At 47.2% G+C, this 18,342-nt stretch overlaps 1 protein-coding gene across 10 annotated transcripts in view; it reads left to right on the top strand.

The window, feature by feature from the left end:
- The first annotated feature begins 7,974 nt into the window (after positions 1 to 7,974).
- Positions 7,975 to 18,342, top strand: part of LRRC7 (leucine rich repeat containing 7) — a 491,773-nt gene continuing 481,405 nt past the window's right edge. For 9 of the 10 annotated variants that reach the window (XR_003124468.3, XM_025417997.3, XM_049111806.1 and 6 more), the window contains exon 1: positions 7,975 to 8,105. Coding sequence is in view for 8 of the 10 variants with exons in the window: in XM_025417997.3 (XP_025273782.3) it covers positions 8,104 to 8,105 (2 nt within the window). In the remaining 2 variants the exon portion in view is untranslated. The remainder of the gene's footprint in view (positions 8,106 to 18,342) is intronic. The other variant, XM_049111804.1, reaches the window with a different exon arrangement.

Below are 18,342 nucleotides of genomic sequence, written 5' to 3'. Positions count from 1 at the left end.
TAGCTTGATCTCCAGGGCGCATGGAAAAAAAAAAAAAAAACAATACAGATCCTCCTTGGAGGAAAACATCTTCAACCCAGGGTTCACATTATTTCCACACAAAACATCCAACTGAAAATCAGCTCAGAATCCAAGGTAATACACCATTAGCAAGGGGCAGGAGAAAATATGTCAGGACCCCAACTTAGGTACTTTGAACTTCAAATACTAAAATTATTAGACACAACATGTAATATAAAAGAAGGAATCAAAAACATTAGCAAGAAATGTAACACTTTCAGAAAAGGTCAGAAAATTTTGATACATGTAATAGAATTTGAAATATAAATATAGTTAGATTAAAAACCCAATGGTGGGTTAAACACTACATTAGGTAATTGGAGAATTAGTCAACTGGAAGATAAAGTACACAAATGTATATACAATGTAGCACAGAGTCACAAGAGGAGAAAAATGTAAAAAAGTGGTTAAGAGACATAGAAGATAAAATAAGGAGACAATATAGAGGAATGAAGGAAAGATAATATATAAAGGCTTAATTGTTGCCCCCAAATGAATTTTTTTTTCTTTTTTTTTCCCAAATGAATTTTTAATTCCTAACAGCATAAAAAGAAATAAGTAAAGGAAGTAAAATCAGATAGAAATTAGGAAATAAAAGGAAGAAAATCATTCCTAAAAACATCAGTACTCACAGATAGAAAATATCTAATAATAGCAGGAATGAAAGAAACAATTGGCTACAAAGAAACGACAATTTGACAGAGGGCAAATATTTCAACAGCAACAATGAACACCAAAACTCGGGGAATAATATCTTCAAAATACTGAGAAATAATAACATCAACCTTGAATTGTACACTAGCTTAATTGTTATGAAAGAATAAAGTGTAAAAAAGATTTTCTTCTAACATAAAATATTGGAATTTGAGTTTTTCATAGTTACAGGTTGTAAGATATCACGTGAAAAATGTTGGGGGGAAATTCACTGAAATAAAGTGCTATCCTGAATGTAAATAAAATCTCTATTTATTTCACATTCAACAAAAACTATTCTTTTCTGATGATAGAGATGTTTTAAAGAAAACAAGATAATAGGAAGTTATTCTTAATAATCAATAGTATCAAGGCTCTATCTTGACCTTTGATTAGATTCCATGCTAAATATCACCATTCTTAAACATACTATGTTCCAGTATGATTTATATACCTAAAGGCATTTCTTTGGCCTTCAAGTAAGCAAAATAGTGAATCCTAACCAAAAAGTCCTACGCACCTGACTATATAAGATGTCCAAACCATTCCATGCTGCTTTTACTAAAAATAAGTAATTTGAATAAACTCATCAAACTGTTGGGCACCATCATTTGACTATCGTCTCAGGTAAATGGGCTGACAAGATTGTGCAGACTGCAAAAGGGGAAAAAGTTATAAAACAAGACTATCAAAGTTATCACAGCTTGGTATATATTGCCATAATTAAGATTTAATTCTATTTATATTTACCTTCATCATTTCCATCTATATTTAGATGTTATCTTAACAAACAAAAATGTACTCATAATATTTTTCTGGCCAAGTCTATTCTCTCATCATTGAATGGAAAGATATTCTTTCCTAAGAATTATTTTTCTGGATCAACGCAAATTCATGATACTGTAATTGAAGTCCAAGACTTGTGTTATATAAGAAAACAATTATAGATGGGCCAATAGGACTTCATAATATCGACCATAGCAAGGCACTATTCTAGCAGTTATTTGAAAAAGTAAAGTTGGAAGATTTTATTGGTAGCTCATTTTTCAGTTATCCATCTGAAGCTAGGACTAAACACAAAGCAGAAAAAAAGCAATATATATTATTTTGCCCTAACCTCTAAGGAAAGATAATTGGTGTTTCTATACTGACTGATTTAGCATACAGAAAAATGTAATATTAGCAATGCATAGATTGTTGGATTAAAGGATTATGTTATCTAAGGGCAGTTGAGTATTGTATAATATGTGGGATAGTGTGCATGTAATCTTCTGAACTCTGGTCATTTATGCAGTTTGATTTCATATATTTGCAAATCGCTGGTGGTTCTTTGGTAGTTTATAGTTGTATTTAAAAAAAAACTTTGCTAGGAAAAACATCAATGTCCTACTTGTTTTTTTTTAATAATTCTTATCTCTTCAAATTAACAATAATGTACTATATTAAAATTTAAGAACATAGGATGATGCAATTTTAGAATGAGAAAGACCTTTAGGATACTTCAACTACACATATTAATGTTAGAATGAAAAATGCATGTTAAATTTTGTATATAGATATGAACCTACCTAGAGGTAGCAAAGATGTCCTAAGGAAGAGTTTACACTACAGTGTGTTAGTGAACTCATATGCATTGCTTCTTTTTAAAAAAGATATCTCATTCCTGTTAGCTGGTCTTTTTACTCGTATTTCATCTAAGTAACCTTCCTATTAGAGCACTGGCATGATAAATTTAGTCTGAAGTGCTTGGGAGAGAGAATTGCCAGTTTGATATAGCACAAGACAGAGCAAGGTCTTGTGCTTTCACAATCTGTTTTCAAGGGATCTGTTGTGTGAAAAAAAATTAAAGAAGCTTTCGTGGACCTACACCATGCTTACAAATCAATGGCCCAAAAGAAAGGAGGAAGAAAACTCAAAGATATTTTTTTTCAAAGATATTTTGAAGAAGAATAAGATGAAATGCCATGTTCTCCCTATATTACCAGTATCGAAGCACTTTAGAACAGTTTTCAAGTGAGACACTATAGCTAGACAGTTGGAAACAAACACACAGGCCAAAAATTGACCAATGAGCTGGTGGTATATGATAGAGAGGCCTCCGTTACTTACGAAGAAAAAAATGGAAATGAACAAAACTTGATCCCTTACCTCACACCATATATACAATCAATTTCAGATTGTTTAAAGTCTGAAAGGTAAAAACGTAAAATTATAAAGCTTTTAGAACACAATACAGGAGAATATATTTTTAATGTTGAAATAGCACAGGTTTTTTAAAAACTAAATACAAAGGATATATCAAAAAGGAAAGTACTGTTAAAGTTGATTATATTAAATTTAGGCTTCTTTTCCTAAAACACCATATTAACAGGGGAAACTAAAGATGAAAAATAACTGACAAAGAATTAGGACAGGACACACACACACTGAGAAAATCCAAATTGAAAAATGAGTGAAAAAGATTAACCAAGAAATTCGTAATGGAAATGTGGATTATTAATAAACCTATGAAAAGGTGCTCACTCTCATAAGTAACCAGGAAATGATGCACTTAAACCAGAATGAAATGCCACTTCACGCCCCTAAGACTGGACAACATGAAAATGTCTGAATACCAAGAGGTGCCAGGAAGTGGTTCAAGGGAAACTCTCCTAAATGATAGTAGAAATGTAAACTGAAAAGAATTTAATATTAGATATACCTTGCAACCCAAGAAATTTACTCCTAGGTGATTTATCAACTAGAAAGACCCTTATACGCATCCGTAACGAGATGGAAACGAACAAGTCCACAGCAACATTATTATAAAAGCAAAAATTGTCATCAAAATGCGAGTAGGACAAATTCATACAATCAACTAGCACGCTGCAGTAAAAATTTGTGACACACATGAAGATCAATCATTCTTAGAAAAGTAATGTAATTTTAAAAATCAAAAGCAAGTTGCAAAAGAATGCACATTGCATTCTATCATTTGCGTAAGGGTTAAATTTCCAAAGCAAAGCAGTAAGAGTTGTGTTGGCAGTAAAAGGTCCTGAAATGATCAATTAATTAGTTAACTGATTAATTATATATTCATTAATGACATATTGATTAATTAACACAAAATTTAGGAATGAGATTACCTCTGTAGGGTGAGGGGAGCAGAAACAGAGGAATGGGAGAGGAAGCCTCAATCTTCCCTTCTTAAGGTGTGTGGTGGGTACACCACTGTTCCTTGTATTTTGTAGATCTTCAATAGGCAAATGAATGTTTAAAGATAAAAAACAATGATCCGGATAAATTAAAAACCACAACAAAGAAGCATCCTCTTTAGCTAGGGCAGGTTGGGAATCTGAGAATGAGTTTCCCAGTAAAGGCCATCTAGCTAGCTTGAGGAAGAATCTTGGGGATTCCTACTTCCTCTTCAGAGCCGCCCCAGCTTCCCCCACAACGCAGCGCTCCCCACCCTTCTAGGCCCTCACAGACCCCAGACCTGTCCTCCCGAACTCCAGCAGCGCTGAGCTGCTCAGACCTGTTCCCATATATCCAATTTTAACAATGTGTTTTTTTTTTTTTTTTTTTTCTATTTCCCCAAGGACCAGTATCTAACCGAGGTATTAAGGGTGGGAACAGCTCACAGCGCTCTGCTTTCCCTGAGCCGAGTTGCCTTAATCAGGAACAGCCTGAGAGGAAATCTTTCAAGACAAGGGTGACATTTCCGGCCTCCAAAGAGAAATATTGGGAAGATAGTTGGCACCTGATTATTTAATATCACCATATGTCTTTTATTTTCGAGCAATTTAGTCCTGGGAATAGGCCATCGTCTCAAAATTGTAGTGGTGTGAGTCAAAGGGATTGATTAACTATTTACTGCGTTGTGTGGGGGGAATGTCAAGCCGTCCCTAGGTGTAATCCGAAAAGCTAATCTGTTCAAACTGCCTTGATCTCACTTTTGAAGTTGTCGCTATTTTTGGTGTTAGACCCCTGCTTGAGTGACAGCCTGAGGATACTCATTCCTCTTTCTCCAATTTTCAGACAGTCATCTGCATTTCCAGAGGGTTGATGACAGGGCAACTTGGAGTTTAAAGACAGCATCTGCATTTGCATTTCAATAGTTCCATAATTCTCTGAAAGCATTGAAATCTCTTCAGTATGCCTCATTGTTTAAATAGTGAAGGTAGCCACATTTTGTTCAAGATTCATAAATCTCAGGAAAAAAAAAATGGGCTATTGTATCCAAAGCCTGTTCTACAGAAAACACTCATCTCTTTTCTTTTCTCTTTTCTTTTCTTTTCTTTTTTTCTTTTCTTTCTTTTTTTAAATATATATGCTAAAAGCATGCTTCTTAAACACCACAGGCACTACATCACATCTGTACATAGTTTAAATCTTTTATCCATTTGGGTTCTTACGGCCTGGAATCAAGGTTCGAGGATAAAATAAAGGGGAGAGGAGGACATACAGTTTGAAACATATTAAGGACATCATCAATTTTTAATTTGGAATTGCAAAAAAATACCTCTCTCCGTTGGAATGGAGCAAGTTTGTTCTTAGGAAAATACTTCCATTTAACACCTGGGCGGTACCTTCATTGGTAGGTGTGTTAGGTACCTGTTTGGGAGGATCTGCAGTTACTTACAACCAACTAGAAGACTTTTGTCGACTGTTTTGGTACAAGGAAATGAACCCTGGAGTTAAGAAATAAGAAATTCTGAATTCAAATACAAGGCCACTGGGCACCTTTCTGTGCTGGGCCTTCGTGCCCTTCCCCTGAGTGTAAACACGCATTATCCATCAAGTCATTTCGGAAAAGTGAGAGTTCTGTGTAAACTGTATCAACAACAACTGGAAGTGTATAAAAGCTCGCTACGATTGTAAAATCGTTGTGTGAGGTTAGTTACCTTTTTAATATTTTCAACCAGTACCTCAAATTTTTCATCTCACTCCATCCAGCTGAGACACCGAGAGGTGGTAATATGTTTACAAGGACAAAACTATGGGTGAAAAAAAAAAAAAATAGAGCTCCACAGAGGTCAATTCAAAAATCTATCATTCTACCAAACTGTTTTTTTTTTTTTTTTTTTTTTTTTTTTTTTACCTCCTTGCCATTTCAGAACCATTCTTTTCCCCCTCGTGGTGTTTTATAGTGCATTTCAAACACGCTGTGACTTTGTGAAACACGTGCCCCCTTGCACAGGCACATGGTCTGCAATCCCGGGAAGCAGTCCCGGGGAGTCGGCCCACCCTCAGGGCCCAGGTGCAGTGGGGACTAATCCGGATTCCCGGGGCCGTGCAGACGCGAGCTGCAGTCTGCACCGTGTCAGCCTCGGCCATCCCCAGCAGCCGGAAAGGTTTGTGACCTTGAGGCTCCTCGCTTTGCGAATCTAGGGCCGGCCGGGAGCAAGTGCATCTTCCCGGGAGCCAGCCGAGCGCTTCCGTGCCCCGGAGCGGCCGCCGGAGGCCGCGAGCCGAGACTCCTTCCTCCGCGCAGGAACAAAGCCCTGCAGCCCGGCCGCACGACAGCGGCACCCCGGGACCGCAGGCCCGGCTTCGAGGGGGGAATTCGCCCCTCGCTTGGGCTGGGACGATGAAGCCGAGTCTAAACATAGGGCTAGCCTCGGCCGCGGGCGGCAGGGCGCGTGGCTGCTTTGGAGAGTTGGGAGGGAAGCGTGTGCGGACCGCGTGTGCGTGTGCCTTTATGTGCAGGAGCCCGCGGGCGCGTGTGCGCGGCTGTGCTCGCGGCGGGAGGCGGGCGGCGCGGCGGGCGGGCGGGCGGAGGGGAGCCCCGGGCGGGGCGGGGCGGGGCGGGGCAGGGGGTGCAGGGGGGAGGTGCAGGGGGCTGCAGGGGGGGTGCAGGGGAGGTGCAGGGGGAGTGCAGGGGGAGTGCAGGGGGGTGCAGGGGTGCAGGGGAGTGCAGGAGGTGCAGGGGGCACAGGGGAGGTGCAAGGGGTGCAAGGGAGGTGCAGAGAGGTGCAGGGGGGAGGTGCAGGGGGGTGCAGGTGAGGTGCAGGGGCTGCAAGGGAGGTGCAGGGGGGCACAGGGGGCGCAGGGCAGGTGCAGGGGCTGCAGGGTAGGTGCGGGGGGGGCGCAGGGGGGCTCGCGGGGGGGCCGCTCCGAGGGAGGACACTCGTGTCCTCGGCGGCCCGGCACCCGCGGCGGGGGCGGGGGCGGGGGCGGGGGCGGGGGCGGGGGCGGGAAGCCCGGGCGGCGCTGGGGGCCGCCTCTGCGCGGAGCGAGCGGGAGCCGCCGCCCGGCCGCCGCGTCACCGAGCCGGGGCGGGAGCGGGAGCCGGCGCGGGAGCGGGAGCGGGAGCCGGCGCGGGAGCCGGGGCGCGCGGGGAGGCGCCGAGGCCCGGAGCCGCCGCAGCCGCGCAGCCGCGCATCCGCCCAGCCGCGGGTCGCCGCGCCCCTGGGGCCCGGGCCGGCGGCGGGAGCAGCAGCGGGGGCCGGAGCGCCGCGGGCCGCCCCCACCCCCACCCCGCCCCCGCCCCCGCCCCCGGAGCACCGGCCCCGCGCGCCGCGGGCGGCGGGAGGAGCCCGCACGGCCCGGCCCTTTGTCCCGCTCGCAGCGGCGGCTCGGGCCGGAGCGCGCGGGCGGGCGCGGGTCGGGGCCCCGGCGGACTCGCATCGGAGCCCGAGGCTTCGGGGGAGCCCGCGGGCAGGTCGCGGGGGCCGGCGAGGACGGCGGCGCGGGCCGGGGGCGGAGGACCGGGGCGCCCCCTCGGGTGGCCGCGCTCTCCTTGACGCCTCTCCCGCTCGGCGGCGGCTGCGGCGGGTGTCGTCGGAAGAGGGGGCGGGCGAGGAGCGCGGGGGCGGGGGCAGCGGAGGCTCAGCCCGCGGCCCGCGCCGCCCTCCGCGCCCGCGAGCCCCGCACCTGCGCGCCGGGGCCACCTGCCGCCGCCCGCGCCCCGCAGCGCCCCGCAGCGCCCCAGCGCCGGGCTCCCCGGGGGCCGCAGGCTGCGCACCGGGGCGCTCCGCCCGCCCAGCCCGGCCCGGCCCGGCTCATTGTGCGCCGCGCTCCTGGGGGCGGGGAGGGAGCCGCGCCGCCGCCGCCGCCGCCGCCGTGGTCGCTCGCGCGGCGCGCAGGGCGGGCGGAGGCAGGGCAGCCGAGGCGCTCGAGCCTCCCCGCCCGCCGGCGCTCGGGGCTCCCCTCGGCCGCGTTCCCCGGACCTGCCCGCTGCGCCCGGAGGGCCCCGGCACCATGGCGTGACGCGCCCCCGCGCCTCGGCCGGCCCGCGCCCCCCGCGCAGGCCCCCGCGCCAGGCCCCCGCGCCCGCGGCGCTGCGGACCCCGAGCACCCTCAGCAACCAGCCCGGGCGGCGGCACGACTCGCTCTCGCCAACCTCATGGGCAGTGGCTCCCGCCGGCGATGTGAGTAGCGCGCTCCTGCTTCGTGGCCCGGGGGGGGGGGGGGGCGGGGGGCTGCGGGGACGCCGAGCGCCCGAGGTGCGGGGCTGGGGCGCCCCGGGGCGCTGTCGGGGAGCTGCCGGCCGGGCGCCCGCGGAGGCGGCGGGGAGCTGCGCGCTTGCGGGGCGCGCGGTGCCTTGGGCGCGGGCGCCGGCCGTGCGGGCGCCTGGGAGCCCCGGTGGCCCGGGCTGCCGGGGACCCTAAAGGGTTACATACTGCGAAAAGGGGAGGCGAGGAGCGAGGGCTGGGCGCGGGGGGCGCGGGGGGCGCGGGGAGCGCGGGTCCGGCCGGGCCGAGCCCCCGCCGTTATCCGGGCGAGGTGCTGCCTCCTCGCAGGTGCCCGAGGGACGGAGCGCCCATTTGGCCGTGCCCCCCCCCCCCCCCACGCACACTTGTGGCAGGTCGCAAATGTCCCTTTATCTCGGCAGGTGTAGTATTACTGTTGGATGCCCGTTGGCTTGGGAAAGGCAATTAAGAGGATCTCGCTGCCTTTGGGACTGGAGGGGAAGGGTGGGGTTGGAGGGGGCTGGAGGGGGCGACGAGGGCGACAGGTTGGAGGGCCGAGGAAGCGGGGGAGCCACGGAGCCCGGGCAGTGGGGGTGCCTGTGTCCCCCCCCCAGCCCCCGGAGCCGGGCAGCTCCTGCCCACACACCTCCTTTGTGTTGCAAAGGCGGAGCTGGAGACCCCGCGCGGTGCCCGGACCCACGCTGGGCCCCCTCCGCATCTCGTCCCCCGAGAGCCCCGAGGGATGCGGGACTCGTTGGGGATCCTCGGCGGCCGGGGGGGGGGGGGCAGCGGGGGCAGGAGGTGCCCTGGGGCTCCTGGAGCGGCTCGCGCTCGTCTGCAGCCTCCGCGCGCGGGGTCCCCCCTGCGGGGAGCGGCCGGGGCCGGGGGCGCACGGGCTGCCGCGAAACATAGCGCGAGTTCGCAGGGGCGACGGCCGCACAGGTGCCTCCTCGGGCTGCTCCTCGGCCCGGGGCGGGGGGCGGGGGGCGGGGGGGGCGGCTCCGCCCGCCGAGTCCCGAGGGCGCAGCGCCCGGCGCACGGACCGGGTCGCTCGCGCAAGTCCCGGGATGCGCGATGGGCCTCGGAGCGCAGCCACCTGCGACTCCCACGCGCCTCTGGAAGTTCCCCTCCCCGAGGGGTTAGAGACGCCGCGGGCGGGGGGCGGGGGGCGGGGCGGCGACCCCCAAGGGCCCGCACCTGCCCTCCGCGGCCACTTTGCCTCCGCGCGGGGAGCACCTGGGAGCCACCTGCGCTGCGAACTGGGTCGGACCCGACCCGGGGACCCGCGGCCGGGAGCGGTTCTACGTGATCCCGTTTTAACCTTGGCGACGCTTCCAAGCCCGGTGGAGGTTTCCGTGGCGTGGGCGGCGGGAGCGCGTTCCGGCGGAGGCAGGACACGTGATCGCCCCGACGGGAGAGGCCGGTCCGGGCGCCCGACTCTCTTTGTTCCGGGCTGAGCCCCGCGCCCGCCCCCCGCAGCTCGGGCCCGCGGCCCAGGGGGGCTGGAGGGGCTGCCCCCCCGCGGGGCCCCGGTGGAAGCCAGGCGGTCCTCCCGGGGACGCGGCGGAAAAGTTCTGCAGCCCCTGCGCACGTGGGCTCCCGGCGCGCTCCGCCACCTGCCGGCCGCGCCCGGCCACCTGCCCCCACCGCCCGGGACGCCCGGGCTCGCTCTGCCAAAGGCTGCAGACGGGGGTCGGGGTCGCGTCCCTGCTTCCGAGCATCCTTCGGCGCATCCTTCAGCGCCCGGGGCGGGCTGGAGACGAGGGGGCGGGGGCTGCTGGGCTGACGCGGGGGCGCGGGGGTAGCCCTAGTTCTCCGCCCACCTGTGTGTCGAGGTACCAGACCTGGAGGCCCCGACCTGGAGTCTCCGACGTGGTGGCCCCCCACCTGGAGGCCCTCACTGGGAGGTTCCCCACCTGGAGGTTGCCACCTGGAGGCTCCCCACCTGGAGGCCCTCACTTGGAGGTCCCCACCTGGAGGTCGCCACCTGGAGGCCCCCCACCTGGAGGCCCTCACTTGGAGGTCCCCACCTGGAGGTCCCCACCTGGAGGCTCCCCACCTGGAGGCCCTCACTTGGAGGTCCCCACCTGGAGGTCGCCACCTGGAGGCCCCCCACCTGGAGGCCCTCACTTGGAGGTCCCCACCTGGAGGTCCCCACCTGGAGGCTCCCCACCTGGAGGTCCCCACCTGGAGGCTCCCCACCTGGAGGCCCTTACTGGGAGGTTCCCCACCTGGAGGTCCCCTGGAGGCCCCCACATGGAGGCCCCCACATGGAGGTCCTGACCTGGAGTCCCCGACGTGGTGGCCCCCACCTGGAGGCCCTCACTGGGAGGTCCCCACCTGGAGGCCCCCACCTGGTGACCCCCCACATGGAGGCCCCCACATGGAGGCCCCGACGTGGTGGCCCCCACCTGGAGGCCCCCACCTGGAGGCCCCGATCTGGGGGCCCCCCACCTGGAGGCCGCTGATTTCGTTTTTCCGCCCGTGTTGTAGGCGCCGCCCCCGTGGGCTGAAGTCTCGCCCGGGGCGGGCCTGCATTGTGTCTGCGTGGCGCTGGGAAGCGCAGCCCATCCCCGTGACATATTGTGGAGGGAGACTTCTTTATACATTTTTTTATACTTCGCTGTCCAAGAGAGGATGGGTGCTTACCATGGCAACCCTTACATCCTCCATCACGTGTGCCTGCACATATGCGGCTTCAGAATTAGAAACGACTCCTTAAAGAAATAAGCCCGGTCCCGTTACCGTAGCCACATTTTATTCAGAATTTTAGCACTGCTGCAGGCTTGGCATTAAAATTTTCTTAATTAACATCTTAATCCACTTTCTTCCGGAGGCCTTTAATTTTTCTGCGCCCTCCATAAAATACAGAACATAAACCCAAAGTTTTTGTGTGTCTGTATTTTTCTTTGCTTTGGATTTTTTTTTTTTTAATGTGAAGATACAAGTGAATATCACAGGATTTTTATCACTTAGGAGAGTCATTAAATATCTTACCCACGTGGCGTTAATTCCCAGGGGTATTCCTTAAATCTCTCGCAGTTTATAGTGCATGGTAATATTGATAGAAAAACTTGGTCTCTTTAATCATGACTTAAAATGTCCATTCTTTAGGACACTTGAAAATGTGAGGATGTTATGCTTTCACTTGGTTAATGAATAACTTGATAATTGATGTATGAAAATCACACCTACTTATACTCTACTCTTATCCTGAGATGACTGTGGCCTTAACGTCAGGATGGATCACACATTCCATGATATTATAACTTCCTTCCATATCCAGATTAACACAGCACACAAAGGGTAACCAACTACTAATGAGTTGCCATCTGGATTACTTCTGGATTCTTCTTACATTTTCTTCTTTCGCATAAATTGTTTCATAAGTTTTAGGAAGTTCTTCATTGAAAGAACATATGCCATCACTTGAGTATAACAAGTGTGGCAACCACACCGTCAGTGGAGGACACCGTGTGGAGCGTGTGTTCTGTCCAGTAACAATGACTGCTCGGGGGAGCACTGTCCATCTTCTTTTTGGGGCAGTTTAGTCAGTCATGTCAATTTGCAATCTGACTCCGGGAAGACCATTAATTCAAATCTGTGACATCGGACAGACCTTCAGTTTGTGCCAAGCCAACTGGCCATTAAGTAGTTCATATCTCCAAGGAAATGATTTGGAGATGACCCCAGGATCTTCTGAGAACCCCGAAGTTCTTTTTTTTTTTTTTTTTTCTCGTGTTCTAGTGCTTAAATCTGAGGGCCACATCACTATTCAGTGGAAAGTTTTTAATACCTCAGGATTTTTAGAAATGGAATTTTAATATTAAAATGACAATTTGACCATATAGTCTAGCAATTAAATTCTATTCTGAGGAAACACAAAGGCAGGAGATGCATAGAAGATAGATTTGGCAAGTGTGTTAAAATACTGAGATGTGAACTGTCCAGGAAAACTCAAAAGTGGCACTGTACATCAACAGTATTTGGAAGATGATGACCCCAAATCAATCATATTTTTCCTTTATGAAGCTTTTGGCCTTGTTTGGTTAATCAGGTTTGAATCCTTACTAATAATCATGCCTTATAGAAATTACTCTAGAGAATTATCCTGAAGTAGTGAAAGCAGAGTAAGAAAACCTTAGAAAACTAGTTTTATTACTTCCATCATTAAACATGTGATCTTTGGTAATTTAATTAGCCTCTTTTCATGCTGTAAAATGGAGGTAGTGATAATAATAGTAATTTACCATTCTAGTGCATGGCAAATAAGAGAAATTGGTGCATGGAAAGTGATTTGGATACTTTTTAGAAGAGTGGGACATAAACTTTTTGATACAAGTCAATTTTTCTATAGTAACCTGTGGGAGGGGGGTTGTTTATAGGCATGGCATAGTCTATTTTCAAGGTATGCCATTGAAATAGTTATGCATATCTGTTTCCTATCTTGGAATTAAGTGATTATGCTCAGAAATCCGTGAGATCTTTTGTGATCAGAAGCCGTTCCTTGTCATCTTGCTTCCCTTACCACAGTGCGTGAACCACAATCGTAACAGCAGCTACCAATTACTAAACACCTACCATGATTCAGATGCTTTCCTTCAAAACGGTCTCGTAAGACACATTATTCTCATCATTTGAAAGATTAGAAAATTAAGGTTCAATGACAGAATTGACAAGTCTGTGTCACACAGGTAGGAAGTGATAAAACTTTAAATCCACATTGGGCTTCTTTACCTTTTTCTTCACCCCATGCTCTCTCCCTCATAGGCATTAATTAATACCTGTTAAATGACTGAAATCTGTAGATTATTTCATGATGAATAAAGGGAAACTAGTGTTTTGAACCAGCCTTCCGAAGTTATTTACATATTTAGCCATAATGCACTACATTACTTTGGTGACCACGATTTAATGTGGTACAGCAGCCACCGCTGCTTATCTTCCTGGTAATTAATTCATGACAGAAACATTTAATAAGCTATTAGAATCTGTCATATAAATGTCCATGAAGGAGGTTTTCCATAAGTCAAGTTTGGAGTCAAGAGCTGTCCTGTCTGCTTTGAAACTATGATGATATATTTGATATATAAGCCCCTAGAGAGGTATCACATGTGCTATTTAAATTATTAACCATAATAGAAAATTATCATTTGTTATTCAATGACACATGGAAAAAATATGAAATACATTTAATAACCCAAAGGATCTCCTACATACACTCATTTTCATTACATTGTTCACTGCTTGATAAATTACTTAAAATCTATACAGAATTATCATTTTCCTTTAATACACACGAAGGCAATTGTAGTTACTACGGATGAAGTGTTGAAATTTATTATCGTTGACATGATACGGTTAAATATTTTAACAATGGACTCAATGCTTACGTTGTTAGAGGAACTCGTTTACTGACTTTTTAAAGATGTGGTTTCTTCAGTTGTGCCAGGGTATTTTTGCTTTACTTGAAGCTCAGTAAGGTTGAGAGCGTTATTTAACAGCAGAACATAGTGATGCTGTGGCCAAAGTAGTAGCATAACAAATTTATTAACAAGGAATTGTAGAACGTGTGTGTGTGTGTGTCCAGATAGAATTGAATTTTGTGCCATCTAAGAGGTAAACACATGAGATGCTACAGGTTCCAATTCAATTATAAAAAAAGAGGTAGCTGACCTGAAAAGAAAACTACTGCGAGTGTAAGTGCTGTCAGTATTCTTGGCCAGTTTTCCTAGGGCAAGAGGACGGTGGTACCGTGAAATACAGGAAATGATGAGAAAAACAGTTGAAAGTGAACTGTTTGGCTTCATGTACCAAGAAGAAAAATCCTAGGTTTTTACACTGCTATCATACTGAAAGAGATACTTTTGTGTAGTGGCAAAATGTTTTATAGATGCCTAGCTGCATCATCAAATTATTTGCTAATAGAAGGAAAGGTGAGAAATGAACTTGCCTGAGATGGTGCCTAAGTGTTACGAATAAGACATTTGTGGCACCTACAAGGTGAGTAATGGACACAAACCTAAAATGTGTCAGCTGAATGTATAATTAAGATGCCATAAATGGTGTAACTAAAATTATTTAAAAGTGCAGATAGTTAGATTTCTTGCATAGTAGTTGCTCGAGCATTCCGCATCTAACGTATTCAGCATTGAGGCCCTTACCATGACTGGGCATCTTGTGCAGGATGCATTTGCACATTAGGCTGCATTTTTTTTAAAGATTTTATTTATTTATTCATGAGACACACACAGAGAGAGGCAGAGACACAGGCAGAGGGGGAAGCAGGCTCCCTGCGGGAAGCCCATTGCGGGACTCCATCCCAGGACCCCGGGGTCGCGACCTGAGCCCAAGGCAGCCGCCCAACCCGCTGAGCCACTCGGGAGTCCCTTAGGCTACATATTTTGAGCACTGATATCACCCTGGATATTTACTCTGGTGTTATTCTCAGTCCCTGTAATTCAAGACATGAAAAATTTTTCTTTCCTCAAGTGTGATTAATTTCTTAAGACAATTATAAAAGCTATTGTAATTAAATCAGATACCTATTTAAACTTTGAGTGATTGTTAAATATTAGCAATGTCCTTAGGGTAATACCATATTGAACATTGGGCCTACCACACACATACACATGCAGCTGTGATCGCTCCATTTTGCAATACACACACACACACACACACACACAGAGCTATAATCTTCTCATTTCATGATTTCATAACACTTTAGAGATGGCGGGAAGTCTAGAGGGTCTTATTTTACAAAAGAGGAAACTGAGCCCTGCTAAGTTTGTTTTCTTGCTCAAGGGCACAGAGCTGTTAGTGAGAGAAACAGAAACAGAACCAGATCTCTTGGCTCCCAACCTCTGCCAGTTACACCATGCTCTCGGAACTGTTGGAATCCTTTACATTTGAGGAAAGGGAAATAGGGAAAAGGAGCTTAATCCAGTGAACCCAGTTAATGAAACCAGCCAATATGATGATGCCGTCCAAAACACATCCATTTCTCGTATCATTTTTTACCTGAATTTTGGCCTGTTTTTGTGGATAGTCGTCTTAGCTTTCCATTTTGATTTGACTGTTAAGGCAGTAAACACTCTAAATTGAACATCTATTACCTATTTTATTGTTTAAAAGATACCTGTATTTCAGAAATACGGAGTTAATTTCACTCCTATCAAAGCATTCTAAATTTGGATACTCTATCCTTTCCAATGAAAATTAAAATGTTCTCTTAAATTATTGATCTTTTTAGCATAATGCCCACTAAATTGGTGTTGGATGATGGAGAGCTGTTTAACTCATTTCATATAAATGGATTATTTTCTATATTTGCTAATTTCATTAAGGGTCAATCATTGAAGTTTCTTAACAAGAATGATTTAAAGTGAGGGTAGGCCTTTCTACACAATATTGCCTTAGATTTTTATCAGGAAAACATTTTAACCAAGAAAATAAAATGCGATCCAGTTGGAATTTGTGAAACACATTCGTTTCTGTGAATAATTTTTTTGCATCGCGGAATAACATTTTGAAGGGTCTTTTGAAATTACAAGTTCCCTCTTACTGCTAAATAGCTGTTTATATATCTGTTGTGGCTTAATTCTCTCTTCTTTCAGGAGACAAATCTGAAATAACTGTTTCTCACTTAATGCCTTTTCTAATGCTAAAATTCTGAGCCTACTTTATCAAGAAGTTCCGTTTCTGGGGAACTTAGGGCAGGATGTCTTTTTTAACTGACTGCCAAAACATATTCGCAACAATTTTTAAAGCACTTTTGAAATTATGATGTACATCTCTTGAAGTATGCATTTGGCTTATAAGCAAATGGCATATAGAAATATTTACAAACAAAAGTATTGATGTAACGAGACATACCTACATAGTTACATCTAAGAATCCTCTTTAAAAGGCAAATCAGAACTTTTCAGTGCAGCAGTGATGTCTTAAAATTGAAGAAAAACCATGATGACTAAATTAGCGCATTACATATCAGCACATTAGCTATGCTTTTCATTTGTAGAATGGTTCTTATTCATGCCAGCTTTCAGTGTACCGTTCTGGGACTCGTGGGTGTGATAGAACGGAACATATTTCTGTATCTGTGAATATAATCCCACACACCATTTTACATGACAAAATCTGAATGTCCTAAAACTTGGTGTTAAAGATAAGATGTCAACCTTCGCCGGTCGAGGATTTGAGATTTGAATCCCCTCCATGGCTAATAGCATTTTATCTTTCCGAAGGTCTAATTTTATTTAGGGACCTGTAATGTAAGGAGATGGTGTTTGTGTTTACTTCCTTGCTTGCTTACTTCTTTCTTGCTTTTTCGGACTCGACATAGCTAAGGTCTGCTTGCTGCAGACAATAAGCAAGCTGCTGAAACTCAAAGACAGTAGATACTAAAGTACGATATGAGCAGAGGAGGGGAAGTGCAAAGGTGATGTATTTTTGTATTTTTGGAACAGGAAGAAATCACTGGAACCCCGGTGCACATACATTTTCTATATATGAATCATAAAGAAAATAAGCTTTATTCATAGTTAATAAATATATGGATTAACAGAACCACATTCTATACGGAGATAGGGTACATGCTCATTTTTGCACGCATGTTGGAAAAAGTGGGAAGACAATGGGTAATCGAGAACCATTTCAGTCTAAAATTTGCTGGCGAGTAAAAAAGTCAGAACAGGGTTTGTATAAACAGGGTTTAATATCTGTTTTTCCTAAATATAGTAATGTACCTGTCAAGCTTTTAGTTCCAGGTGTAGTCTTTGTAGACACCACCCTAATACACTTTGTGAGCTAGGCCAAGCACACTTGCCTTCTGTAGCGCTTGTAAGGTAGATGCCTTCTCTAACATTTACTAATTAACATGAATTCAGCCCTCAAGGTGTGGTGTAACGGGGACTGCTAGCAGAGGAACCTATCCCTGTCTGCCATCAGTCTTGAGGTTGCACTTGTCACTCTTTGACCCTCCACGTGACCAGGACAGCCCCAAACCGCAGGGGCGCCTGTCTTTTTTGCATGTTTAAAATCATCCGTAATTTTAAGACTGTGTTCTTAATCTTCTTCCCTTTTTTCCTGATAGAATTTCTTCTTTATGATCATGTGTGAGAAATGGATAGGCATGCAGAACAGAGAGAGTCTAACTTGGACTCGGGGAATATGGATGAATATTTTGCCTCAAGTGTCACTTAATATCTTTAATAATATTGCTCAATAATGGACAAAATAGTGTATATTGGGTATAGAAGATCGAATATCTTATTGGGAGTCAAGAATTATAGGCTGATGTTCACATTATAAAAACTAGTATGATAGCTTCGGGTATTTGCACTGAAAAGAAAGATAATAAAAAGCCCTAAAACGCTACTTGAAAGACTACTGGAAGCATCTTGCAGTCTCTTCTGGATCTGAGTCAGGAGAGAAATTTACCCTGAGGCCAGGCAACAATCACTGTAAAGTTGGTAAGTTCTTTTCAGAGTGCTTGTTTGAACAGAAAATACATAGAATGTTAATACAGTTCAATAAAACTTTAGAGTTCCTTGATTTACCTTTAAAAAAAAAAGAAAGATTTATTTATTCATTCACGAGAGACACACAGAGAGAGGCACAGACACAGGCAGAGGGAGAAGCAGGCTCCCTACGGGGAGCCCGACGCAGGACTCGATCCCCGGACCCCAGGATCAGGCCCTGGGCTGAAGGCAGGCGCTAAACCACTGAACCACTGGGCTGCCCTTGATTAACCTTTTTATAAGTAATCCTCCTTTTTTTTTTTTTAAGATTTTTTATTTATTTATTCATGAGAGACACAGAGAAAGAGAGAGGCAGAGACCCAGGCAGAGGGAGAAGCAGGCTCTGTGCAGGAGGCCTGTTGCGGGACTCGATCCCAGGTCTCCAGGATCAAGTCCTGGGCCAAAGGTGGTGCTAAACCACTGAGCCACCGGGGCTGCCCTAACCTTCTTTTAAAAAATTGTGAGATGTGTGATTACCCAAAGATCACTGTAAGTCGGTCTTTTCGGGATAATTCCGTGTGTGAATGTGTGTCATTCCTAGCGTTGTTACGTAATTGTTTGCTTGAATGACTGTCTCCAAAAACAGCACGTATACAGTGGCTTACCCGGTTTTTTTTTATCCCTAGCACAGTAGCTCACGGCATAGCGCAGAAAAAAATGCCTGTTGTGTGAAT

Source organism: Canis lupus, chromosome 6 (assembly GCF_003254725.2).
Source record: "Canis lupus dingo isolate Sandy chromosome 6, ASM325472v2, whole genome shotgun sequence".
In the NCBI taxonomy this organism is placed as follows: Eukaryota; Metazoa; Chordata; class Mammalia; order Carnivora; family Canidae; genus Canis; species Canis lupus.
The sequence above is the reverse complement of the archived record's forward strand: the minus strand, read 5'-3'. Positions and strand labels throughout refer to the sequence as shown.